The 27,645-nt window shown below is 45.8% G+C and overlaps 1 protein-coding gene across 1 annotated transcript in view; it reads right to left on the reverse strand.

Annotated features, from left to right (window-relative positions):
- Positions 1 to 27,645, reverse strand: part of ATAD1 (ATPase family AAA domain containing 1) — a 183,547-nt gene that overhangs the window by 50,764 nt on the left and 105,138 nt on the right. The window contains exon 8 of the mRNA XM_085605575.1: positions 19,775 to 19,825. Within this exon, the coding sequence (XP_085461701.1) occupies positions 19,775 to 19,825 (51 nt within the window). The remainder of the gene's footprint in view (positions 1 to 19,774; positions 19,826 to 27,645) is intronic.

Genomic DNA, 27,645 nt, shown 5'->3' on the forward strand with positions numbered 1-27,645 from the left:
AGGCAGTAACAATATTGGATAATATCCAATACCCATTTATCTGTTGTTATTGACTGCCAAATGGGTAGAAACTGATAAGAGTCTTCCCCCTACAGGTGATTAATGTTCAGGGGGAGCGGATATCAAGTCACTGTTTGTTATTAACAGGTAGGGTACGTGTTGGTGTACCTCTACCTTTGAAATTGTTACCTCTGTATCCACCTCTATAAAATCCTCTAAAGGAAGGAGACTGTGCCTGTGTTGTATATGAAGATGTGGTTTTATTTTTGGAGCCCCTCTGTAGAAGGAGCGGCGAAAGGAACCTCTATTTGACGGAGACTGAAGGGCACCCATTGATTTTCCCATTCGGAGTCCTTTTTAATCTTTTCTAGCGATTGGTCTATCTGAGGTCCAAAAAGGTGTTCTTTGTCGAATAGTGCATTAAGAATAGTCTGTTGAACCTCTGGTTTAAAACCAGAAATTCAGAGCCATGCATGCCTCCTTAGTAAAATGCTGGTATTGGGTGCTCTAGCTGCAGTATCTGCAGCATCTAAAGCACATCAAATGAATGAATTAGAAATAAGCTTGCCTTCTTCTTGGCCTTTTTGCTTGTGTTTTACTGTAGGATATTACAATCATTCTTCCATTTAATCCCAATGTGCCCTATCATACCTAGCTAACAGCCCTTGAGTGTTGGCTATTCTCAAATGATTGGGTGATTGAGCAGCTTCTCTCTTTCCAGAGGCATCTCTAAACTTTAATTCCTTATCAGGAGGAGGTGCTTCTCCTGAGCTTTGTGAATTTGCTCTTTTACGTGTGTTTGAAACTACCAAGGAATCCAAAGGAAACTTACCCTTAATTAATACAGGGTCAGATGGAGGAGGTTTGTATTTATCTACTGTAAGAGTAAGGATACGTGACCTAACAGGATCTTTAAAGATTGTGTCTGCATGCTTCATCATGCCCTTTAACATGGGCAAAGAGTGAGATGTTTGGTGTGTATTTCCTAAAGTTGCAAAAGGAAATCTTCTAGGTCTTCTTTATGTAAAGTAACCCCATGATAAGTGGCTGTTCTGGCAATTAACTCTTGATATGTGTTATTAATCAGGAGGGGAAGGTTTGGCTGGATACAGATCAGAATCTGTCAATGTTATTGTCATCCCATGGGTCAGGTAGCTGATCATCATGGTCTTCATTATCCGCTATATCTGGATTTATGTCTGGAGACCCTCTAGGTGTAATGTGTAATAGGTCTGATGGTGGTATGACAGGTAATGGTGGAGAGGGTTGAGTGGTTGGAGGAATATTAATAGGACTAGTTGCTATTTTCTTCAGAGGTATTATATGCTCAGTGTCCATCTTCCTTTTTGGAGGTGGTATCACCGGTGTAGGGGCAATGTGTCCAGTTTTAGGGTTAATGTGGATTATCTTCTTTTTGAGAGCCAGCTTGTGCAGCATTTTCTCCAGAATCAGCTCCGGTGGCTTTAAAGGAGCATCTTTGTCTTTCAGTGTCGAACTTTTCGGCGCCGAGCTGGATTGGTCTTTTTATCTTTCGATGCCAAATGTGTTGGCATCAAGGGGGTATCATCTTGGTTTGAGCCCGAACTGGAAGGCTTGACTTTCTGTTTAGGTGCTGAGCCGGAAGGCAGGGTGTTGAAATTAGAGTATCAGTGCCTACCATGGCCTGATGGCAGTGGTGGCCCAGAAGCCTTGGACTTGATTAGAATGGGTTCCATTGGCAAAGGGGCTACTCATGGCACCCTGCTCAAATGGAACATTGTGGGATAGCGTTCGATCTTCAACTCCAAATCAGAGTCCTGAACGGAAAAGGCCTCTTCCGCCGCCTCCATATCTTCTTGTCGGGCCTCTTCACCGAAGATATCGGGAGTTTCTTCAATAGACTGGTCGCTGCATGTCACTGCGTCGAGCATGATGGTCTGCTTTTTCGAACGGAACAACCTACACACGTCGCAGTATTCCTCTTTAAGCTCTGGGGAGAGACAAAGGTTACAGACCTTCCGAAGATCGGTGCGCGGGTATTTAGAACGTCACCTAGCACAGAAATGGAATGGAGTCTGTTCCATCGGCAGAAGACAGGATGCAGGATCTTCGAGTGGAAACCGGAGAAAATCTAGGCGCAAAGGCCATGGTCAGAGTTTTTATGGATAATGAAAGTTTTCCGAAGTTCTTCGACACGCAGAATATGGTAATGCGACCGAAAACAGTACCAACGAGGGTAGAGTGAATTGCGAACCGAAGGGATGCCAATTGATGGTTTCAAATTAGAGCGCAGCAATACATGTCCGAACCCAATGGCGGAAAAAAACCCCACTAACAATGGAGTCGATGCCCATGCGCACTATCACCCAATGGAGGAGTCACCTTACCTCATGACTGGAAAAGACTTCTTTGAAGAAAAACAACTTGCAAACATTCGGACAAAACACTAAATGGCAGGAGTATGCAAAGCATGTGTATCTACAGCACGCATGCCTTGAACAATCCGTTTTAACTTAACTATTTTTCTTGGTTATTAGGAATTCGCAATTATTGACAACACAACATTGTATAATTTTTTCAGTCTTTTTACTCTAAATACATGCTTGGTTATGGAGAAGAACATGATAATGATTATGGGTACTTTCTTTAAATTCATAAACTCCATGTCTGCCTATGCACAGGACACCAGAAAACGCATTTTAATATCTGTAAATAATCCCTCAATGTAACCATGACTATCAGAGGTAACGTTTTCCATTTTGTTCCCTCAAGCATAATCAAACAGAGAATCAAAGATAAGCACTGCAATGTACATTTAATTTAAAGTACAATTTAGAACCTCACTAAATGAAAATGAAAAATGATGCCCCTAGAAATAGGCATTCACTTAAAGGAAAATCACTGCCCAGTAGAACAAGTTGCGTACCTTCGGTAACACTCTTTCTGGTGGATACTGTATCTAACCATAGATTCCTCACCTTTAGACTATCCCCAGGTGACAAACAGGATCCATAAGATTTGTCAGCATATTCCCTGCAGGACAGTAGGTGGCGTTGTGCAGTACCTAGTTGACTCCGCTTGGGAAGTGATGGCTGGAACCACACATAGGCACCACACTGGCATCAGTTTCTTTCTGGACACAGTCTGTGCCCTCGGACGCGGAGCCCAAAAAAATCAACTATTCATACTAGTGTGCTGATCTCTACATTGGGACCTTTTCAGATGGGAAAAGAGCCCATTCCACAGAAGGGGAAAGTGGAAGGGTGGTGCGGAATCTACAGTAAGATGGAGTATTCACCAGAAAGAGCATCACAAAAGGTTAAAGGTTAAGTAACTTGTTCTTCCAATGGATACATCCAATTGCAGATTCCTCCCTTTAGAATAGATACCAATGAAGTACCTACCCCAGTGGTGGGCCTGTAAAATGACTCCGACCAAAAAGTCCAGCAGGGCCAAATGGCCAAAATGGCCTTCACATCACACCTGGCTGTCAAGACAAAAATGTTTTGTTAACATGTGCACTGATGCCTGACAAATATTCAGGACAAGCATGCCAGAATAGTGGTAGCCGTGGCTCTGGTGGATTGAGCCCTCAATCCTTCGATGGGCTGCTTCTTGGCTACCTAATAGCAGATGCAGAGGACTAGCCATCTGTATAAGGTCTTTTCTGCAGTACCCAGTCTTGTTTTGCTCCAAAGAACCCCACTAACAGCTGATAGTCTACCCTATCACCCAATGGTCTTTGGTGTGATCAATGTAAAGGGTCAGCGCTCTTTTGGGATCCAAAATGTTGTAGTCTGTCCTCTTTTGAAGGCTGAGGAGGGGCAAAGAACATCAGAAGTGTGATGGACTGTACATTGTGAAAGGGAGTAACAACCTTTGGTAGAAAGGCCACTCTAGTCCTCAGCACCAGTTTGTCCTGAAAGAAGGTGGTGTAAGGCGGCAGCTCTCAAAGCTCTGGAAGCTCACTCTCCCGATGAGTGGAGGTGATCGCAATGAGAAAGACCGTTTTCAGCGTCAGGAGACATAGACAGCTGTATAATGGCTCAAACGGAGCACACAGGGAAAGTAAGGGCCAAAATAAGGTCCCACCGAGACATCACAAATGACCTTGGCAGAAATAAGGGCCAAACGTTTAAGAAAATGCATCAAGTGTGATTTGAAAAAGGATGGATAGACCAGTAAGCGCAGAAAGGCAGACAGGTAAGCTTTGACAGTGTCTACTGCAAGTTCATGTTGGGTTAAAGCATAACAAACAGTAACACATCTGAAAATGTGGCCTACAAAGGGTCCATGTTACAGGTGCAACACTAAGCCACAATCATGCTCCATCATCTGGCATGAACTGTTGCTGCTCAGTCACCATGCATGGAGATATAGACTGCGCAGACCCGGGAACAAGATCCTGCACTGGAGATCCTCACAAAGTGTCATCCTGGTCAGAGGACAGATGCTCATGCCCAGAAGTTCTGGTACCACACTCTCCTGGTCCAAACCAAAGTAACTAGGATGACTTGGGCCCAGTCATTCCTGATCTTCAAAAATCTCAGCAGGAGAGGCAGGGGAGGGAAGGCATACTGGAGTCCCGTATTTCACTCTGAGGAATGCATCACCGAGAGACAGCCTTCTTGGGAGCTCCCTATGTGCAAAAGTGTTGGCACTACAAGTTCTCGGTGGTGGCAAACCAATCGAGCCAGGGTTCTACCTACTGCTGGTAGATGCCCTGAGCCATCTCTGGTTGTAGCTGCCATTTGTGATCCGCTAGGTGTGCTCTGCTGTATTCATCCATCCTGGTATTTAAACCTCTTGGCATGTGGTGTACGGTCAGGGAAATGCCCTAACAATTCAGCAAGGTCTTGAGGTGCAGGGCCTCCTGGCATTGAATTCAGGACCACACCAGGCCCTGCCTGTTACAATTCCTCATGGCCGTGGTGTTGTCCGTGAAAACCTGAACCAGCCTCTCTTTCACAGATGGCAGGAAGATATTCAACCTCAAGTCAATGGCCCACAACTCCAGCAAGTTGGCATGGAGGCTGGTCTCTGCACAAGGCCAGAGTCCTCTGACCTCCTCTTCTGCCTGATGACCTCCCCAAACTGGTAGTTATGAGTCTCCAACCACCGTCCGTTCTTGGTGAGGTAGGGAGAGGTGTCTGCCACTTGTCCAATTGAAGTTGAACAGACATCACTGCAGATCTTTTGCAGTCTCTTCCACAACCTGGATGAAATCTGACAGGTTCTCTAACTGCAGGGCTCACCGAGATTTCTGATCCCCACTACACAACGAGTATGTGCCATCTGGTATGGTGGACAATTAGGATGCAGAAGGGCAGCAGGCCAAAAATCATCAGAATCATCCTCACTGAGACCAAGGATTGAGGCTGAATGCTCAGGATCATAGCCTGAATATCCTTGACCCTCTGATCCGGAGTGAAGCCCCAAAAGCGCACCATGTCCAGGAAGGCTCAGAAGAAAGTGAGCCTATGTGAATGAGTCAGGGGCAACTTCAGCACCTTGTTCGTGAACCCCAGTGATGTAAAGAGGTTCGCCGTTGTCGGGAGGTGGCCTATGACTGAACTGTGGCTGCCCTTTTTCGGCACAAAGACATAGTAGAATTAGCACCCAGTTCCGATCTCCAAGCCGGAGACCCTCTCTATGGCTCCTTTTCTCATAACTGAACTTCCTGAAGCTGCAGTGGGACGGAGAGGAACGGAAGGGCATAGCCTCATTGCACTATTTGCAGGTCCCACCTGTCGGATGTAATGAGTTGCCACTCATGGTGGAAATTACTGATTCTGTCTCCCACAGGCTTGATCATGTTGCGAAGTGCAAATTAAAGGGACCTCGAGGCTTTTGCCAGAGGGGCTGGGGAATGGGAGGATGGCTGTTCTACCAGACCTTAACATTGCCTGCTGGATCCTCTACCCTGACCAGACTGGGGGTGCCAGTTGTCGGGGTGGTGAGCCTTGACACAGTCTGTAGTCAGTCCCTAGTGACACCTCGAAAGGGGAGAAATTATTGGCGATACTGCCTTGTGAGTGTGGAAAGACTAAGGGAGAGGGCAGTACTTTGAATCTCTTTAAAGCACTCGAGTTGGCTTTCTCCCCAAAGAGGTGAGACCGGTCAAATAGCACGTATATTATGGACACCTGAATGTCACCCAAGAAGCATTTGGACATCATACACAATGGGCATATGAACACCACACTGTGTCCAGCTGGCCATTACTCGAAGTATCTTCTTGCTGCCCACACCAGTGCTGCTTACCTTGTTGTGCTGCAGTCCCCCGCCGCCGCCATCTCCATCAGCGGCCGCAGTGTGGGGACAGGGTCGGACTACACTCCCCAGCATCCTGTGCGCCACCGGACCCGCTGGCGCCGTGTTCGCGCCACGAGGCACTTAAAAGATCGCCGTTGCCTCGACGGAGCGGGTTCCTGTGTCCAGCTGGCCATTCCTCGAAGTATCTTCTTGCTGCCCACACCAGTGCTGCTTACCTTGTTGTGCTGCAGTCACCCGCCGCCGCCATCTCCATCAGCAGCCGCAGTGTGGGGACAGGGTCGGACTACACTCCCCAGCATCCTGTGCGCCACCGGACCCGCTGACGCCGTGTTCGCGCCACGAGGCGCTTAAAAGATCGCCGTTGCCTCGACGGAGCGGGTTCCTGTGTCCAGCTGGCCATTCCTCGAAGTATCTTCTTGCTGCCCACACCAGTGCTGCTTACCTTGTTGTGCTGCAGTCCCCCGCCGCCGCCATCTCCATCAGCGGCCGCAGTGTGGGGACAGGGTCGGACTACACTCCCCAGCATCCTGTGCGCCACCGGACCCGCTGACGCCGTGTTCGCGCCACGAGGCGCTTAAAAGATCGCCGTTTTCTCGACGGAGCGGGCTCCTGTGTCCAGCTGGCCATTCCTCGAAGTATCTTCTTGCTGCCCACACCAGTGCTGCGTCGTCTCCCTAATGTACTGTTAAAATCATCCTGACTGATCACTGGAAACCATTCACTGTCGGACTGCCCTACTCGGACCAGCTGAAGACATCAGACGGTATCGTGCACATTAACTTTTTCTTATAGCTCATTAAAATGGAACCACGTAAAAGTACAGTGGGCACATTAGATGCGTATCTACTGAGAGCTGAATCCCTACTCATTCAGGAAATACAATCTACCGAAAAAAGACTCTCAATAGAACCATCGTTAAGATCAATCAGACTTTCTGACGCTTCCAGCCCACCCTCACCGACTAGATCTCCCACCAGGACAACGGCCACTATGGACCCCCCCAGTCCATCTCCCCTCTATGTCACCGGGCCAAAAAGGAATACAGCAGAAAGTCACCTCTCCACATCCAAAAGGACCCTTAACTCGGGGGAAAGCTAACATTAAACCAAGTATTGGGAGGGGGGCGCATAGAAAGGGCCAATCTACTAAACCTGGGAAGACACTCACCCATTTAATTACTCATGATACAGGCACTCAAACAGATGAACCAATCCCACTCTCGATTAGATACCCTCGAAGAAATGATTAAGATGACAGCCCAAAATAGTATGAAGGAAATTCAAACAGCTGTTAGCCATGACATAGAAGAAAAACTGAGCGAAATGATATCTTTACTCTCCTCTGTTTTCGAGGACAAATTTGCCCAACTTACGAAAACTTTACTCGATGGCAGCATACAATCACACCTTTCAAACACCATGTTTGCATTAAGTCAATCCAACCCCCAGCAAGCACGAAACCCATCTATACCAACAGAACACCCAAACAATCCCACTGCAATTACTTCCACCACTGTCTCAATAGCAAGACCGCCGAGCAAACAGGGCACACAGGGAGTTGCCACACCACACACAGCAATGGAACAATCTGTGACATCTCGCACAATTTTAAACCATGAGAACAGGGTAGACCCGACTAGCACCGTAATTCCAAACAAAGAAAGTTTACACCTACCGCCAGCTGCTCGACCATATGTTTTGGTCCTAACAAATGTCCCGCCCCTACAAAAAGATTCCAAAGAAACATGGGTTTCATTAAGGAACAAGGTTGCCAACTGGCTCACTAACATCTATTTCCACTCCAGGCATATAAATCAGATCCTGATGGTGAGAAGAGTGGGCTGGATTGGGGACCTCAATAAAAAAAACCCTGGAGACTGTATAGTCATAAATTTCAGGTCTCCAGGTCTAGTTCGCTCCCTTCTTAGGATCAATAGGGGAATAATACACGAAACCACTAACATCAACCTGGTGCCACTTGATTTTTTTCTATCGTATTGAGCAAACCAAAGCCTACAGAGGGAATGGGTGCATCCTCACTCAAAACAGGTACGAACAACTTTCCACGTTAGAGGAGGTGGAATGACAGCTAATACCACCGGATACTCCTATTCCTCCAATTTCTACTTTGCCCCCTCCCACACTAAACGAGCATTCCAGCTTACATCCTGACACAAATAAGACCTCGATCATATCTCCCCCTACTTACCCATTACCAACAGCTCAACCGGGGACCCTTTTAAACCCCGATCACACCAGTGCTCCTGAAAACATCTCGTTCTAAACAGCTAGATCCTGTAGGGTGGATGTCAACACTCCCACAGAGTACACTCTTGTGGGTAAACAAATTACATCTAGGACCCCTAACAGAAGTAACGGAGAAAGCTCCGTTCTAACCATAACATTTTGGAACATTTCGGGCCTTCTCTCAAAGATCCAGAATGAAGAATGGATCAAATTTATGAAAGCAACCGAAATAATTGCCCTCCAGGAGACATGGGTAACCACCCCTATCCATATAAACGGTTTCAAGACTTTTAGTCCAGCACTCCCCTCAATATCTGGTAGAGCAAAGGGAGGACTAACCATCTACGTCTCAAACTTAATATCCACTCTGGAAGCCTACCCCCTTAAAAACGAATCACAGTATCCGATCCTACGAGTTACCATAAACAGAATGCCACCAATTCTAATAGTCAACATCTATAATAACCTTACTGACTCCAGCTTTATGGAGGTTATAAAAGAAATTCGTGAATTCTTACAAAAACAACTCACTCAAAGGAAAGGAAACGACCCTATAATAATCTGGGGGGGGGGGGGATTTTAATTTGACACAATGTAAAATTACCTTAAATGGAAACTGTGGCTATACGGACCATCAACAAAATTATATCCCCCACTTTGTGCACTCACACAAGGGGTCAATCCTGAACGAGACTATGATCCTTTTGCAATTAGCATTTGCAAACGAACACACTGTACCTTTAACTCCCTTTGCTCCAACTTTCAACGGCAGAGGTCTATCTTCCTGCATTGACTATATTTTAGTGGGGAATATTCGTCCAAAACAGATCCTCGATGTTACTACACACGACTGTGTTTTTAGTGACCATTTTCCACTATCCGTTGCCATTCAAATTACCACATTGAGAGCAAATGCTCAAACACTTCATGACGATTTCATTTCTATGTCCCGCTTAAACGGCTATGCACTTAAATGGTCAAACATCGACCCCGCAGACATTCTAAAAATTGTCATCTCCACAGCTCGTCCAGCTTTTGAAGTGTGCCTAACAGAAACCTCATCTCCCGCCGAGATAGTGACCAACTACGAAGAAATAATCTCAGCGGTAAGAAACGCCCTGACAGTGCACCCCAGGGGACAAAAATCGACAAAAGACAAACCTAAGTTCAGATGGTCTAACCCAGCATGTTCCAAAGCCTATAAACATCTTAAAAGATCTTTAAAAAAAATCCCCAGAAACACGCCCGAGGTCCAAATGGCCAGGCAAACTTACAATAAACCAATAGCATCCAGAAAAAAGGAACTAAAAGAGGAACACTGGATTGCTTTACATAATAGTTGCCTAAGCAAAGACTCGGTCACTTTCTGGGAGATTGTAAATTCCCCTTTCCTGACGGGCCCAAAAGGCAGTGGAACACTTGAGTCGACCATCTCTGAACAAGAATGGGTCACCCACTTTTCAAAAATATTTTCAGCCCCAACAGATCAATCCCCACAGACATTAATCTTACCACCGGCCAAAACTAACCTTGCAGCGATGAATTTTAATCTTGCCGAGGTGGAGCAGGCCCTGAATGGCAGTAGATCAGGAAAGGCCCCAGGACCAGACTCGGTTCCCATGGACCTCTACAAATCAAACATCGAGTTCTGGGCCCCCCTGCTACTAAACGTTCTAGTGGCCCTGGGACAGGTAGGACTGCCAACATCCTGGTCAGACTCGATTTTAGTCCCCATTTTTAAAAAAGGAAATAGGAACTGCCCTACGTGCTACAGACCTATATCCCTACTGGACTCCTTTGGTAAAGCAGTAGGTAGAATTCTTTTAGTACGACTACAAACCTGGGCAGAGACAAATAATATTTTATCTGACATCCAGTTTGGTTTCAGAGCAGGAAGAGGCACCACAGAACAGGTTCTTAACCTCACTCTCTTGAGAGGGAAGTATGTCCATGCAAAGGGTGGCAGCTTTTACATGGCATACGTTGACCTATCGGCAGCCTTCGACTGCGTAGACCATAACAAGCTCTGGGCCATAATGACTAAATTGGGAACTGATATAAACCTAGTCAATTACATCAGAGAAATCTACTCGAATACCACCACAAGAGTTAGATTTGGCACAGGGGGCCAGCTTACGTTATCTTTTGGTGTTGAACGGGGAGTCAGGCAAGGCTGTGTCCTGGCGCCTTTTCTTTTCAATATTTACACCAACGGTTTGGAAGCAGCTCTGCTAAAAGGTAGCCAGGACCACCCACATATCCAACTGCGCCCAATTCCCGCCCTTCTTTATGCGGACGACGCAGTTATAATAGCCCGTACCCATCTGGAACTACAAAGGACTTTGGACAGATACACAAACTTTATGCACTCATTGGGCTTAAACATCAACGCCAAGAAAACCTTTACAATGACATCAGGTAAACAACTGCGCAAAAGGAAAAATATCTACTCAAGTGACTCTATAATAGAACACACTACTACCTATCCCTATCTGGGAGTCATAATAGACAACAAATCCACCTGGAATAGTGCCGTAGAGAATAGAAACTCACAATTCCTAAAAGCAACAACGGCACTGAGAGTGTTTGCTCGGAGACTGGGAAAAAGAGCATCCAAAGAAATGCTAGACATTTACAACTCAAAATGTCTTAGCGTGGCGATTTACGGGGCAGGGATATGGGGTAGCGCACGAGTCACCTCAATCCAAAAAACAGAGAACTCCTTCCTGAAATTTTTGCTGGCAGCTCCACGATCCACCTCAACTTTTAACATTCACAGCGAACTGGGCCTCCCATGTATCACAGACGTAATACGAATACAGCCAATTCTTTTATCAACACCGGAACTAAAACTTACACAGACACTCATTTTAGACTGTATGAAACTGGAGTACGGATCACGCATTACTTGGCTCACTTATGTCAAAAACTTTTACTGATTTAGGACCCGAACACTTTTTTACCAATCCCCTAAATACTAAACAAATCTCCAGAAAGAAAATACGTGACATATGCTCAACCCATCTAACAGACCTACGTCTGGCACTTGAATCAAACAAAATTACTGTGCAACCGTTTCTCCATATCCAGACAACAGATCAAATAGAGCCCTATCTGAACTCCGCCTTAACCAACTACGAGAAATTCTTACTGACCAGATTGCGCTTGAATATATTCCACCGCTTAATCACATTCCCTGTGATAAATGATTGGTCAGCCCAATTGGCTCTATGCCCCTGTGATGACTCCTCTGTCCAGTCGACCCTGCACACAATCATGTTTTGTAGATTTTATACCGAGGCAAGAAAGCTTCACCTGATTCCTGTTTTGAAGCATCTGGGCCTAACCCAATGTAGACCAGCTTTCATGACTCTTCAAATGGTAGAAACAGAAATGTTGGCAACTAACATGGCGAAGTTCCTAAAATTTTGCGTGCGACACAGAGCAAATCTCTAAATGAAATTTCACTCAGACGGCCCCTCGAGTCACTTAACCATACCCTACGATGAACTGGGACTAGCCCCCCTTGCACCCTAAACCTGCAATTGGGGAGTTTTGTTTTTCGAGCACCGTCTGTACTTTCTTAAATTTTTAATGTTTTAAAACTTGTAAGGAATTGTGATGAATTATTTTATATGTATATTTGTATGTGCTTTTATGGTATGCAATTTCCTTACTGAATAAAGCTTTTCATTCATTCACACTAGTACTGATAGCTCTGCCTAAGCAGTCTCTTGTGTCCAAAACAGTCTGCCCAAATTAGTGTCAAATTCTTCTGGAACTGCTGATAAGAATTTAGCTATCGAGTCACATAATGCGTGGGAGTATCTGCCTAGAAACAGCAGACGTGGACTGATCCAAGAGTGAGGCTAGCAGAAGAAAAACACCTCTTCCCAAAAGCCTGAATTATTTTTTACTCTGTCCAGGGGCGTAGTAGGACTAGAACCAACATTAACCCTGCTAACAGAGGTCTACACTACTAGGCTCCCAAGTGTAGGCTGCTGCATTAGGAAAGCAGGGTCACCCAGGGATGGTCCTTGATGACATGTCACCTGTCTATTTACAGGTGGGCAAGAGCAAGGTTTGGTCCAGGTGCCCATGAGGGTGTTGGTTAGGGCCTTGTTGAATGGCAGTAAGGGTTGAGAAAAGGACCGTTTTGGATTTTACCTCAACAGAAGGAAACTGTAAGACTTCAGCCACATGACCATAGGACTTGAAGCAGACTCTTCAGTGGAAGGGCCAGGGAGTGAGACCAGCACTGTGTCAGGGCAACTGTTGATATAAAAGCAAATTCGTCCCCACCATGGCCATCTTCACCAAAACCTGGTTAGCTCTGCTCAAAGTCCGATCCAAACAACTGCTGGAGCACTGGAGGGTGGCTCCTAGGCATAGGCACTCTCTTATCAAAGTCTAAGTGTAAGGTGGCTGAGAACAAAGGGACAAAGGTCGAGACGGATTCAGTTCAGAGTCGGACAGAACTATGAGACGGACTTCCTCCTCTGGCATAGGTGCTGGTGTCGATGGGGCAGGATAGGCATGGATCATAGAACCATGTATGGAGTCGGCTCCTGAGTCATTGCCGAACCTGAAGACGGGCTGAGAAGGCACAGATGGCATAACTGCCAGAGGTAACCTATATGCCTCTGCTGATCAATAGGGATAGAAGGTGCACCAGAGGGAGCCGGTAGGGTGCCAAAAATGTGCAGCATGGCCTCGTTCGCTGATCGACCAGGAAATTTGAGGTGCATCAGAATCAGCTGCAAAATCGGTTCTTCAGTAGGGGACCGGGAGTGAGACAGTGGGGCACCTTAATGTTGTTGCAAATTCTCAGAATGAGAATTGCAGAGCAGGAACAAAGCTTGCTGGACTTAATGTTTCTTTTGGGATTTTGACTTACCCTAAGACTTGGGTTGTGATGATAACCTGTCACGGGACTGCCACCGCGAGCGGGAGCGGATCCATATTCTTCGTGTCCTAGAGGAGGTGGCTTTTACGAGTCTTTCAATCAGGGCTTAGCAACATGCAGCTTAATTGTGTGTCCCGGATTGCCTTCGGGTGTATCGAGGCACACTCCTCGCAAGACTTTTGATTTGTGGCACGACCTCAAATACCAGAGTCACAGAACATGAGGATCTGCCACGAACATTTGTTTGCAACTGTTACTACAAGGATTAAATAGAGTTTTTAGCGGACACACATTTCTTGCACACAGAAAAAGCTAGTGAACTGACGAGAAAAAGTTAGGGGGTAGTTCTGGTTCCGCGTACGAAGGTGTGGAAAGAAAGGAACTGATGCCAATGTGTTTGGGTGATGCCTCTATGCGACTCCAGCCATTACTTGCAGGGCATAGCAGTCTCACCACTGCAGCATACAACGCCACCTGCCGGGGCGTACAGGCTATGTTGAAAACTCTTTCAGATCCTGTCTAGCGCTGGGAGATTTTCTTAAGGTGAGGAATCTGCAGTTAGAAGTATCCATTTAAAGCCTGTGGTCTTAAGGGGGAGACCCATCCCTTGAGACACTGTTGAATTTACGATGTAGGGTGGCGCAACCAACAATGGAGTGAGTAGAACTCCGTATCTGCATCACAGGGCCCAGAAAAAAGGAATGGAAACCAGTGAGCAGCTGTGACACTGATAACCGGTTCCATATGGTTACTTCCAGCAAAGTCATCTTGACCATTGGTTGGTGGGTGGAAGCAATTGCTCGAAATAATCTGGATTTAGTCTGGCAGCTGCAGAAATGTAAAAGGTGAGGAATCTACAGTTAGAAGTATCCATTACAAAAGTTGTCACAAAGTTCTCCCCAAGACAGAAGACATCCTCTGGTAACATGCTGTACAGACGCACTGCTTCGCTATGCTGTCCAGTGTTCTGAAGGCCTTGCAGGTGGAAGGGGCTGTTAAGTGGAGATTCGGATCCAAGACCCAGGTCACCCTTCCAGTAGTTTCCTTATAGAAAACTCTGAATCTTGTTCATCTTTGGTTTGTTGGGTAATACATTTTTGTGGTGAATCAATGTGGCGCTGGCAGACAAACACCCCTGCTGGGGCGCACTGCACCCTCCGCAAGACTGTAGTGCCCCATGAACCTATCTGCTGGGGCTACTTCATTTAGTTAAGGGGAGGGATCAAACTCTTTAATGTTTGGCGAGTAGGACACACAGCTCCCCTCCTCGATCCTCTATAGACACTGGCAACGCAATCCATAAGTTGTCCTTTTTCCATAAAGGGGAGGGGGGGCACACAACCTCCCTCCCCAAGCCACTAGTGGCCCAGGGGTCCTCATCCCACAGGGCCCATATTTTTTTTAAAAGGGAAGGGGGGGGCGGCCAACTCCCCCCCCAAGCCACTATTAGCCTCAGGGACCCCATCCTCAAGGGCCTTCTTTTTAATAAAGGGGGTTCCCATCTACTATTGGCCCCTTGGACTCCATCTCCAGGGGCGAAAAATATATTATTAGGGGAAGGGGCCACCCGGCCCCCCTATCCGAGCCGGTGGAGACCCCGACGTCAAAAACATTTATATCAGGGGAGTGAGGCACGCAGCCCCCTACACGAGACCAAATGGGCCCTGGGGATCCCATTTCCCAGGACCATAGATGAATTATAGGGGAAGGGTGTGGCTTTTAAAGCTCCTGCCAGGGGAGCATACTTCTTTCCCTGCCTGAAGTCCTGTGGGCAGGAAAACCACTGTGTCCCATGGCTGGGCTACCCGGGACACAATTAAAGAGCCGGCTGAGGGATTTGGGTACCTAGGGCCTTGTAAGGGTCAGGGTGCGCTGCGAACGCCAGGCGAGACCTAAAAAACGCAACCTGCAATGTTTTGCAGACCTCAGAGGGGCTCGCAGCATATGTTGGCATTCATATTACAGGGCGACCTGCCTCAAGTGAGACCAGTAAACAACAGCACCGATGCTGGCGCCTTGGCTGCTGGGAGTGGAGCGGCGGGGTCGGGGGTGGGAAGAGGAATGGTCCAGAGAGGTGGAAACAGCATCCAAAGTGGGGTGCAGCAGGGAGTCCCGCGTTCTGTAATCGCCCAGCCTTTTGCAAGGAGGATGCAGGCTCTGGAACCAGGAGTACCGGGGAGGTGTAGCAAACCAAAGTGTGGGACTGATGTTTGTCAGCACAGAGACGGAACACCCACAATAAAAACGCATCGCAACCCCCTTCCCATCTAGGAGGCAATGAGCAGGGTGGGCAGCAGCATAGGGACGCCCCTCTTGACCCAGCAAGCAGCCTATTAGAACGCTCTAGGGGCGTAAGACCTGGCAAATCGACCTTCGGTGAAGTGGAAAAATAGAAAGACTGCAACTATTATTACTAATTAGACATGCAAGGTATCCCTATTGTTCAGCGCGCCTGCGTTGACGGCACACTCTCCATGCCGGATTATAAAGCAAGGCGTGTGCCGCTTTTATAAAAGTTAAAGCAAGGCATATATGGGGGGAGCTTGGAAAAGTGGTGGTGGGGGGCGGGTAAGAGGGTTGTTCAAGGCAGTGTCCAGCAGAGCTCTGTCGGGCAGCACAGACAACGGAAGCATAGACAGCCTGCATCTTCCGGCGGCACAATTTTTGGAAGCTTCTGCTTTATTGAAGTAGTCCACAATGGAACAGTTAGGCAGCTACAGCGTAAGGGGACTGTAGTTGGCCAGTGCTTCTGGATCCAAAACGGAAGTGATGAATCAGCAGTGACAACAATTGAGGAGCAACCAAAGAAGACCTATGCAGGAATCAGCCAATGGTAAGCACAGGCGGAATTTCCCCTCTGTATAGTGCTTACAAGAGGTCTTGCACACAGCGCATGCGCTGTCAAGGCTCGACCTAAAAAGGAGGCATTGCTGGAAATAGGAAGAGAGCAAAGTGTTTAATCACTGTAGCATTTTCAGTCATAATTCCCATACTCTTGCAGAAATCACAAGCGTAAAGTCCTAATGCTGTTAATCTTATCTTGTTTCAATCATGTTGGTAGCCCTTTGTTCATTTTTCGGAATCAGGTTAAAACTTGCCATAATCTTGGATTGGCAAGACATTTGCTAAGGGCTCGGACTCCTGCCAGCGTACAAAGTCTAAGAAAACATTTCAAGCTGCAACAAGCAGATTATGTAACAAAGTCAACATTTTTCTACTTCAGGTTTATGGTTGGCGTCCCACAGCAAATAAAAAGTCCAACAACTTAATGGCAGAAGCAAATACCCTTCCTGGCAATATTTTCACAGTTGGAACAATAGGCAAAAATCAGGGTCAATAACAGTCCAATATGCTTGTTTAAGCCAATTTATCAGCATGCTTGGTTGGAACTCTAGGTTGGGAATGTCTCACCGTTTACCTCTCCTGCCACATGTAATCCAGAGTACTGAATACAGCGAATGCCACTGGGATGATTGTGGACCTATCTGGGGTATACCATGGGAAAGTTACAGAGACAGATCTAAAGAGAGAAAGTCTGCAAAGGAAAATAGGTTTCATACAAAGTAGTTTGCAAAAAAGACCAGATTATATTTGAGAGCTATCTCAAAGATCTAATTAGATGCGGGCGTTCTTAGGCAAAATTAAGAGAACTTGTTGAACTAATGTGGCAAGGCTTTGTCAGGGGCAAAGAATAAATGAAAAAGAGAAAACAAGGATGTGTATGGGTAAATTATTCAATAGGATTCCAGGAATGGCACCTATGGAATGAGAAGGAATATATTACTTACCAAGTAAGCATCTGTTCTTGGCATGTAGAGCTGTAGATTCACATGCTTTGCATACTTCTGCCATCTAGTGTTGGGTCCGGATGTTTGCAAGTTGTTGTCCTTCGAAGAAGTCTTTCCAGTCATGAGGTAAGGTGACTCTTCCTTTCGGTGATAATGCTCATGGGCATCGACTCCACTGTTAGATTGTTTTTTCCCGCCATCGGGTTCGGACGTGTATTGCTGCACTCCGGTTCGAAACCGTTCCTCGGGTTCCCCTCTGTGCGCAATCCACTTACCCTAGATGGTATTGTTTTCGATCGCATATCCCATTCTTCGCGCATTGTATCGGTTTATAAAACTCATAACGATCGGGAAATTCTGTGGAAGGCAGTCGGGCCGAGCCGCCTTGGTCCATGGATCGGACTCCATTTAAGTTCTGTCCCAAGCAAAGATGCCGCACACTGACTCACACAAAGTGTGCAACTTTTGATTATCCCCAGAGGACAATGAATAGGACTGCGACGCGTGTAGATCTTTCTGATCGAAGAAAATGCTCTGTGACCGTCAGGCTCGACGTCATTAAATGTAAAGTCAAAACATCGGCTCCATTCCGGACCCCTTCAGAGATTCCGTCTCAGAATCCGGCTATGATATGGACAAAGAGATTAAAAATGGTCAGCGTATCTCGAGTACAAAACCTCCCTTGCTCCAAAGTCCAAGTCAGCCCAAGAAAAAGGCTACAGTCCCACCTCCGCCTTCGGGCCAAGGTTGGCACAGAGAAAATATTTCCAACGCCCCGGCTTCCGGCTCGGCACTGAAACACACACAAAATCCTTCCGGCTCGGGATCGAATCGCTCACACTCAAGCCGAAACCTTCGGGCTCGAAACCGAAACCAGTCTTGGAGCCAACTCCTTCAACAAAATCAAAAGCTTCATAGGATCCGAAAGATTCGGCACCGAAAAAAATCGCCACCGAAAATCTTGCCACCTAGACACAAAAATGCTCCTTTACCGCAACTGGAGCCTCATTTCGACGTCCCGCCTTCGATACCGGACCCAAAACAAAAATAACTTTATTAACCCTAAAACTGGACATATTTCCATCAAATTGCCACTTAAACGCAAACCAGAGCATGCGGACACTTATCACATTCCTCTTAAAAAGAAACATGTTGGTACTAACCCTTCTCCTCCTCCTCTATCACCTCCTTCCCCACAAAACAAAAATCTGGTAAGAGAAAACCTGACGCCTAAAGACAACTCCTCACTAGTCTCCCCTGGATTAGAGGACCAAAAGGTGTCCCCTTACCACGAGCATCGCAAGACCTGAGCCCACTTGCTGGTTCAGTCCAACTGGCTTCCTAGCTAGAGCCTGCAGCCTCTGTTTACAGAGACCGATCCCCATTGAAAAGCATTGGGCTTCCGATGCGGATTTGTACCCTGCATCTGCTGCTGGTGGTGTACTGTTGGTACTGCCACCACTCACCTGAACTCCTGTAGATTGGTACTGTAAGTTGATGTACTGTACCAGTTCTAGTTCTTACTTCCATAGGATAACATTGGAAAACTCAGAAATTAAAAAATTGGCAAAGTGAAAAGAATTTATATTTAAAAAATGCTTTCTTAAACTATTTTTCTCAGATGCCTAAACATAAATAAAGACACTTGCTATTTTTATAAATTGGTGTGGATCTCCTTCTTGAGCTGTGAATTCAATTTATTAATCATTGTGTGTATTTGCAAATGTCTGTGTTAAAACTAAGGCTGCTCGGCCACAGGCCCCCTAAAAGAGCACTTTGGGATTGCATAGCAAGCCCTGTCGGCTTGTAAGGGAACTCCTGGACTCTTTACACTATATATCAGATTACTGACATATCACACAGAGACAGTTTCCTGAATGATACTTACTTCATAAACAATGATTTTCACTGCCAGGCTGGTGGAGGCCAATGCCTCTAAATTCACGGAAGACCTACAAATAAACTACAAGACACCCACCAACATAGGGAGGATCATTTTGTTGAAAGTACTTCTGCCACTGTGGTAGAAGCCTTTTCGGAAAGTTGAAATGCTGCTAGCTGCCTTGCATGGAGGATGGCCAGCATTTCATTTTGCAGAAACAAATATTTATTTCTGCAAAAAACAATTGCCCTGATGTACTGAAGCTATCGTCAAATATGCTGCAGACACTTCTATTTCCTGTTTGGAACTGCCAGACTTTCCATGACAGTCCCACACAAGAAAAAAGGACAATGGAAAGACTGCTATAAATAGGGTGAATCCTCTGACATACACAGACGAGAATAACCCAATGAGGGGTGGGCCCACAGTTAAAAAGTCAGTTGAGGCTCCCCTGTAAGAAACTGGTGCTTCGCCCACTTTCAAATGGGGCAGATGAAGAAAGAGTATGCCCTGCAAACAACAACCTTGAAACGGCCCCACTTATCCAAGTAGTGCGTTTCACAGATGGTTCGTCCCACCACTGTCAACTCTGTGAATTATCTAAAAATTCCATTTATGCTTCGCACTCTAACATTTTTGGTACTATAGAGCGGTTACATAGAAAGATACGCAGAAAGCAACATTTTGATTTACTTACATTCTCATTCTTCAAAATAAGTTTCAAGATTGCCTCTCTCTGTCGCAAGGACTGCAAAAAAAAAAAAAAAATAGAAAGAATGTATCTTTATCAATTTCAAGACAAATACAGGATTCATTCAAGTTACAAAAATAGAAATGAATTACATTTTACCATAAAATGTTTTATCATGAACGTTTGTTCATGGCAATAAAGCCCTAGACAACACTTACTATTGATTAAACGGACAATGTTCCGGTGGGAAAAAAGGAGATCCTGCAGATATATGCTAGCAAAGTTACAATATAAGGCACATTTTATAGATAGTATAGGAAATTTAGGCTAAACTGGTAGCCTTCACCATGCTGCAAAATGTGAACTGAAATATTAATGGTTTTTAATGCTACACTTTCAGGTTGCTTCCTAAGCAAAATATCTGACCTCAGAATAGTAAGGGTATTGGGGTGTGTAGGGACTAGGATCAAGGAGACTGCTGGAATACATAATACACAATTCCCTATATTACTTTTTAACTTGACATTTTACTTTTATTATTCCCGTCCACTATGACAAATACTGCCCCTCAAGGTAGCAATAATAAATATTCTCCTCATTTATAATTCATATCTGATAGAGACTTCTAGCCACAGATTCTTTACCTCAGAATTGGCCCCTGATGTCAGACTATTTCCAGACTTGTTTCTTGAGCTGTACCCCTGCATGCCAGTAGGTGGTGTCAATCAACTCAGTGTGGAGTCGCCAGCACCAGAGGTGACTTGCATGGTGCCAATATAGCTGCTACCCCAGCTAAGCTGCTTGGGGAAACTTAGGCAATATGTTATCTTCCACCAGCCTGGCAGTGCAGTCTGCGAACACAGCGTGCCTTTTGGGCCACTATTCTCACTCTCTGTGGAATACGGTTGCCAACAATCCTGGAAGAGTCCCGGGCCGTGCTCTCCCAGGCTATTGACCACAGGAGGGATGCAGCTAAGTTCACCATTAGATGTGGACTGGACACCACTGACTCACTGGGCGACAGCAGCCCTATGGCGTTATGCCTGGTTGAGGACTACTCGCTTTTCTGGGGATTTCCAAACATCACCCATGGACATGCACTTTGATGACTCCCATTTCTTCTGAGTCATGGCGAATTCAGCACTGGAATGCTTTAAGGACAGCAGGGCTAAGGCAAGGTCCTTGGGTCTTTCAATTGCCCCTAGTCACCCCAAATCCGCCTTTTGCTCCTTTCGTGGCCAAGAAAGGGGCTTTCAGCTGCTTCTTTACCCGACCAGCCACTGCGGCACACAAGCTTTACAGCCTCTGCTTGGCAGTGGATGCAGTACCAACAGACCCCGTGGGTCAGGCAGCCAGAAGTCAGGCTAATCCACCACTCCTCCAGAAGCCGCAGGCTCCATGCCCTTACAGTCTGCCCTCTTACCATGATGGGCGCCCAGTGGGGGTCAGGATCCGCCACTACCTGCAACACTGGCAGGCTAGAACATCGAACATTGGGTTTTGCAGATCATCCAAATGCCCCCCCCCCCCCCCCCCCTTTGAGACTACCTTTGCATCCATGCCACTTATTTACGACAGGCTGACAGAGAACCACCATTCCCTTCTCAGCAAGGAAGTGACAGGTATTTTGGCCAAAGGAGCCATAGAGATAGTGCAGATGCCAGAAGTGGGACGTGGTTGCTATTTCCGCTACTTTCTGGGGCCCAAAAAGGTCGGAGACTTTTCTAGACCTGTGCTCTCTCAATCTATTCCTCAAAAAAAAGTTCAAAATGCGCACGCTTGCTCAGGTCCTGTCTGCCTTGGACCCACGAGTCTGGTTCATAGCGTTGGGACTTGCAGGGTGCATACTTTCACATCCCCTTCCTGCCCGCCCACAGAAGTTACCAGCGGTTCACTGCAGGTCAAAAGCACTTTGTTTGCCATGCATTCCTGTGGACTTACCAGCGCCCCTTGGGTGTTCAGCAAGTTGATGGCGGTGGTTGCAGCTCAACTGCTGATATCAGGGGTGCCAGTCTTCCTCGAGCTCAACCACTGGCTGTTGAAGGTGAGCTCGCCCCAGGCTGTCGTCTCCCACCTTCAGACTACAGCGGACCACCTGCATTCGCTGGGGTGCACTATCAACATGCTGGAGTCACACCTGACCTGCCCCTTCTCCCCCTCAGACACTCCCTTTCATCAGAGCTGTTCTGGGCATGGTGCAGCTTCTTGCGAGTCAAGGATATTCATGCTATGATACCGATGTTTCAGCCTCTATCCTGGATTTCGGTGAGATGGACTCAGGAGGCTGCTGCACCATATGGCAGCATGCATACTGCTGGTGACCCATGCACATTACCATATGAGGGCTCTGCAGTTCTAGTGGGCGCAGCATCAGGGGAATCTCTCCGACATGGCCCGATCTCAGAGGGTACTGCATAAGATCTGCAGTGCTGGTTAATGAACTGCAACTGGGTCAACGGCAGACCCCTCTCCAACTAGATTTGACAATAGTGATAGATGCGTCACTCTGGGAGGGGGCGGTCATCTGAGGGAGCTGGAGATCAGAGGCCTTTGGTCTGCGGTGGAACCTGGCATCAACCTGTTGGAGCTCCGTGCGAACCAGCTGGCACTGAAAGCCTTTCCATTATTCATCAAGGGAATACTAGAGCAGGTGTTCACGGACAACACCACGGCCATGTGGTACTGCAATAGGAGGGGTGGGGTTGTGACCCCTTCGTCAAGAGGCCCCACATCTCTAGACATGGCTGGTACATCAGGGCATTTCCCTGGTGGATCAACACCTGGCGGCCTCTCGGAATGCCAGAGCAGACAAACTCAGCCGAAGATGCCTTGCGGATCACAAATGGCTTCTCCATCCGGAGGTGGGGCAAGGTCTCTTCCAGCAGTGGGGAGAACCTTGGTTTGATCGGTTTGCCACCGACGAGAACATGCAATATCAGCAGTTCTGCGCATTAGAGTTTCTAGGGCAGCCCTCGCTCGAAGATCCTTTTCCTCTTCAGTGGAGCTCAGGCCTCCTGTACGCCTTTACCAGTCCTGCCCAGAGTTCTCAAGAAGATCAGGTACGACTGGGCCCAAGTTATCCCTGTGGCTCCAGATTGGGTACAGACAGTGGTATCCGGAGCTGTTAAGCATGGCCATGAGTCCTCTGATCAGGCAGCCCGTTCAGAAGGATCTTCTGTTGCACCAGCAGGGAAGGGTTCTCCACCCGCATCTGTCAACACTCCATGTTCTTGCAAGGAGATTTAGCAGCGACAGTCTACTACTTTCGATCTTCCACCTGAAGACTGCAATGTTAGCCTACAATGTTATTCCAGAAGCCAGGCATCCCTCCACCAAAACGGTATACGCCTACCCTTGGGGCAAACATGTGGTATGGTGCGCAGAGAAATAGTTTGATCCTCTTTCTGCTCCGGGCACTGTTAAGGGATACCTTTCTGCTATCTAAGCTTTTCTGCTGTTGCCTGGCCGACCTTCCCCCTTGCCAATCCCCTATCGTACATAGGTTCCTGAAAGGTTTGCAACATGTTTACCCAAATTCCCTTCATTATGCCTCAGTGAGACACTAATCCGTTCCCCACGTTCCGGATGTGCGCTACATTTGAGCCTTTGGACAACTGTCCCCCAGGGCTCCTTACCATCAAGACGGCCTTCCTGCTGGCAATAACATTTGCACGGAGGGTCAGCGAGCTTCAAGTCTTGTCATCTAAGCCCCCTTACCAGAACATCTACCCAGACAAACTGGTGCTTGGTACGAGGGCTTACTTTCTACCAAAAGTGGAGGCTCCCTCTCACGTAGGCCACTCAATCACTCTGCCTACTTTTTATGCTCTGCCTCATCCCTCCAAGGAAGAGGAGCAACTTCATTGCCTGGACCCAAAAAGAGGGTTGTTGTTCTATCCTGACTGCAATAAATACAATAGAAGGGTCTCCCTATGTAGATTAAGGCCCTAGAGGAGGGAGAAGGCACATGAAAAAATGAAGTAGAAACCTCTAAGCTGGCCTATATACTTAGTTGAGTGATCAATTCAGATTCTGCATTGACCAATTTGCATGCCAACAATCATTTCATGTTATGACATTATTAACGTAGAACTACTGTCAGTCTTTTAGAATTTTTATACAAAAAATAATTTTTATTGTTTCTTTTTTACTTTTTCTGTATAATGTGCTTTATCATTTACACTTGATTTAGAACAGACAAAAACATTTGACTTAGAACAGACAAAAACATTTTTTGATTTTACAATTGTAGTTTAAATGCAGACATATATAAAAGAAATACATCCTAGACATCCGAAATATAAAAACCATGTACTAGCCATTCATACTTGCATTCATACACAGAGATAGAGAAGATATTTTTTCAAAAAGAGTTGAAAAAAAAGAGGAAAAAAGTATAAGACTCTTAGATTGGTCAGATTTCTCAGATTGACAAGATGGAAAACGTCAATTTATTATGACACTATGTTGGAGATAGTCTCGCGGTCAACGCGCGTTTCAGTGGGAAACCACCTTCTTCAGGACCAACTGTATAATGTTAGAAGGAGAACTATATATAAAAGATGTCTTGGTGTCTGCAAAAGAGACAAAGAGAATTGGCAATGGCAAATGAGGAGAAATGCAATGGATTTCAAAAGGAGATTACTTCCTTATTTTATAAATATCATATTATTTGAGTGCTAATCGTGCAACATAGATGTGTATGAAATAGAGCCGAGTAGGTCATTCACCAAAGGGTGAGATGTGAGACAAGGTACGACTACTATGGGGCCCATTGGTGTAATAAGAGTGGAGTTTGTGAAAAGAGAGAGGGGTACCAATAGTTGACCTTCGATATATCATGCCGGATATAAACATGCAGTACATCGGTGGTAATGCTAGGGCGGCTACCTTATGGGTCATAGGGCAAGAGGCATACGACCCACTGTGAGATTCATCTGTGCTGTATAATACAGTACTAACAGTATCTGAAACAGGTCTAATCCTAGTGGGGTTATAGTAACTATGACAAGAATCAGAATCACGGTGCCTCAAGCAGCTAAGATTGAGAGGTACGTTCACACTCAGAGATATTTGTTTATGTATCTCCAAATATTGTATAACATCGATTGCGGTGGTGCTGCAGGAGACGAGAACGTTTATTTGCTAGGCTAATCCATATTGTATAGGTCTTTAAGATTAGATGAAAGGGAATAAAGACATATTAATACAGCAAATATGATTACCTTTTCGAAACTTGAAAATGTCATTGAGAGAGACAATAGCCCGATTCAGGGTCTCTCTGTATTTTTAGAAGGGATTACTTATTATTTGAATTGGGTAGGTATATCAAGTCCAGACTTGTCTGTGGGGAAGAAAAAAGTACATATCAGGACGGTGTGCCTATTCCGAAGATGGTACACATGCTGTATCGATACATATTCGGTCGAGAGGACAAACGGTGTATCTGGGGATTTTGATGGCATGCTGTTACATGAAGGAGGTGTCACGCATTCCTCAATCTTTTGTGCTTAGAGTTAGATCTGAGGAGTATGATGTTCCAAGATATACATATATGTATCGGAAGGCAAAACCCAAATGATGTTAGAAGCTCCTGTCACGAAAAGCGGCAATTTTTTAACCGGCAAGCTATAAACATTGAAAGTAAGTTAAAAAATACTTGTAACAGCTAAAGGGACTACGATAGACTAACTTAATTGCCCGCTAGGACTGTTGAGTTCTTACCTGTTCATATTGAGGTTTTGCCGAGAAATTTCAGTGCCGAACAGCCGAAGAGTTGGAAGATGGCTCCGACGTGTTTTAAACGGAAACGATTGCTCGTGAGATTACGATCCATTATATTGTAATGAGAATATCTCTTCGTAATATTGGACGCCATGTTGAGAGGGAGTTTGGCCATTCTAGGTTCTGTGTTGACTAAGTTGAGAATGTAATTCACAACATACACTAACTAGTTTGGGAGATGAAAGTTGCATTATTATTATGGCATGTACATTTACTCCTTCAAACATATCCAAACATGGAAAACCTAAAGGCGGGTGTTACTTCGTATTTTTGGGCGCCATTTTGAAGAGGAGTTTAAGCATTCTAAGTCCCATGATAAATGCATGGAGATGGTATATTCCAACATATTGTGGCCGATTTGAAAAATAAGTATGGTGCTACTACTATGGTGTATACATTTGCTCCTTCAAAATTGTCCAAACATGGAATGCCTTAAAGCGAAAACAGGCGCCAGCTATCAGTAGTGAAAGAATATCTGGTTTTTGTCATTTGGGGTTAGAGACCCATGTGGCAATAAGGCGGTAATCTATTCCCTGGATTTTGCTTTAGTTCTATGGGGAACTTTGACATATAGGTGGTTCAGTCTGTGTGGTTTATTTAAGTCTTAGATGATTTCAACATGGATAATATAGATATATGGATCAAAGTCCAGATAGATGTCATCAGGTAATAATCCATGTTATCTCCTCATTAAGGCCCCTGCGAACTGTATCGCAATGAAAAATCCAGAAAGTCTCTCTGTTTTTACGCACCTTATTCATTTCTTGTCCTTGTCTCGAAGTTACTTTTTCAAGGATCAACCATTTGAGATCATGTTCACCATGGTTGTAATCAAGAAAATGTTTAACCATGGGTGCATTATCCTTCCGAGTTCTGATGGCCGATTTATGCTCTGAAAGTCTAATGCGAAATTCACGACCAGTTTCTCCTATGTAGCCCAGGCCACAGGGCAGAGAATGAGATAAATTACGTTGTTACTTCTGCAGTTTGTATGACTCTTCAACCTGCCCCCTCTTGTGCCATATGTCCATGTGTCTGTTGTAATTGCTGTTGGGCATGCATGGCAAGTGCCACATCTGTGATTGCCTAGAATCTGTGGTAGTCCATCAATAGTGCTTTGTACAGCTTGGCTACCGGTATGTCTCATTCTACTGTGGACTAGTTTGTCTCGTAGATTGGCATTTCTTCTGAAAGCAACTATGGGTTTTGCAAGAAATTTGCTGCTTTCATTGGTATTGAGAATTTTCCAATTTTTGTTTAATACTGGCTGGACTTTCTGATTATAGTTTGTGTGATTAACCACACATACTAGTCGTTCCATAGGCTTTTTTTCTGGGCCTGAGATAAGGCTGTCACGGTTGTAGTACTTTGCTCTTCTCATGGACTGCTTAATGAGGCGTTTGGGATAGCCTCCAAGTAGGAGTCTTTTTTTTTAGTTCTTCAGCATGCGTATTATAATCATGTATATTGGTGCAATTGCGCCTTATTCTTAGAAACTCCCCAACTGTGGATGACCTTAAGCAGTTCATTGCATGGCTCAATCACAGCGAATACAACCTAAAATTCACTGCACATTACTCAACAGAAAATGTGGAATTTTTGGACATTTGGATAAGTAGTGGTAAGGGAAGTATTGAAGTTAGCCTCTATCGCAAGCCCACTGCAAAAAACACTATTCTGCAACATGCCAGCTTCCACCCCCTTTGCCAAAAGGATTCCATCCCCTTTGGGGAGTTTCTAAGAATAAGGCGCAATTGCACCAATATACATGATTATAATACGCATGCTGAAGAACTAAAAAAAAAGACTCCTACTTAGAGGCTATCCCAAAGGCCTCATTAAGCAGTCCATGAGAAGAGCAAAGTACTACAACCATGACAGCCTTATCTCAGGCCCAGAAAAAAAGCCTATGGAACGACTAGTATGTGTGGTTAATCACAGAGTCATACAAACTGCAGAAGTAACAACGTAATTTATCTCATTCTCTGCCCCTGTGGCCTGGGCTACATAGGGGAACCTGGTCGTGAATTTCGCATTAGACTTTCAGAGCATAAATCGGCCATCAGAACTCGGAAGGACAATGCACCCAAGGT

The sequence above is a fragment of the Triturus cristatus genome, chromosome 1_2 (assembly GCF_964204655.1).
Source record: "Triturus cristatus chromosome 1_2, aTriCri1.1, whole genome shotgun sequence".
Classification (NCBI taxonomy): Eukaryota; Metazoa; Chordata; class Amphibia; order Caudata; family Salamandridae; genus Triturus; species Triturus cristatus.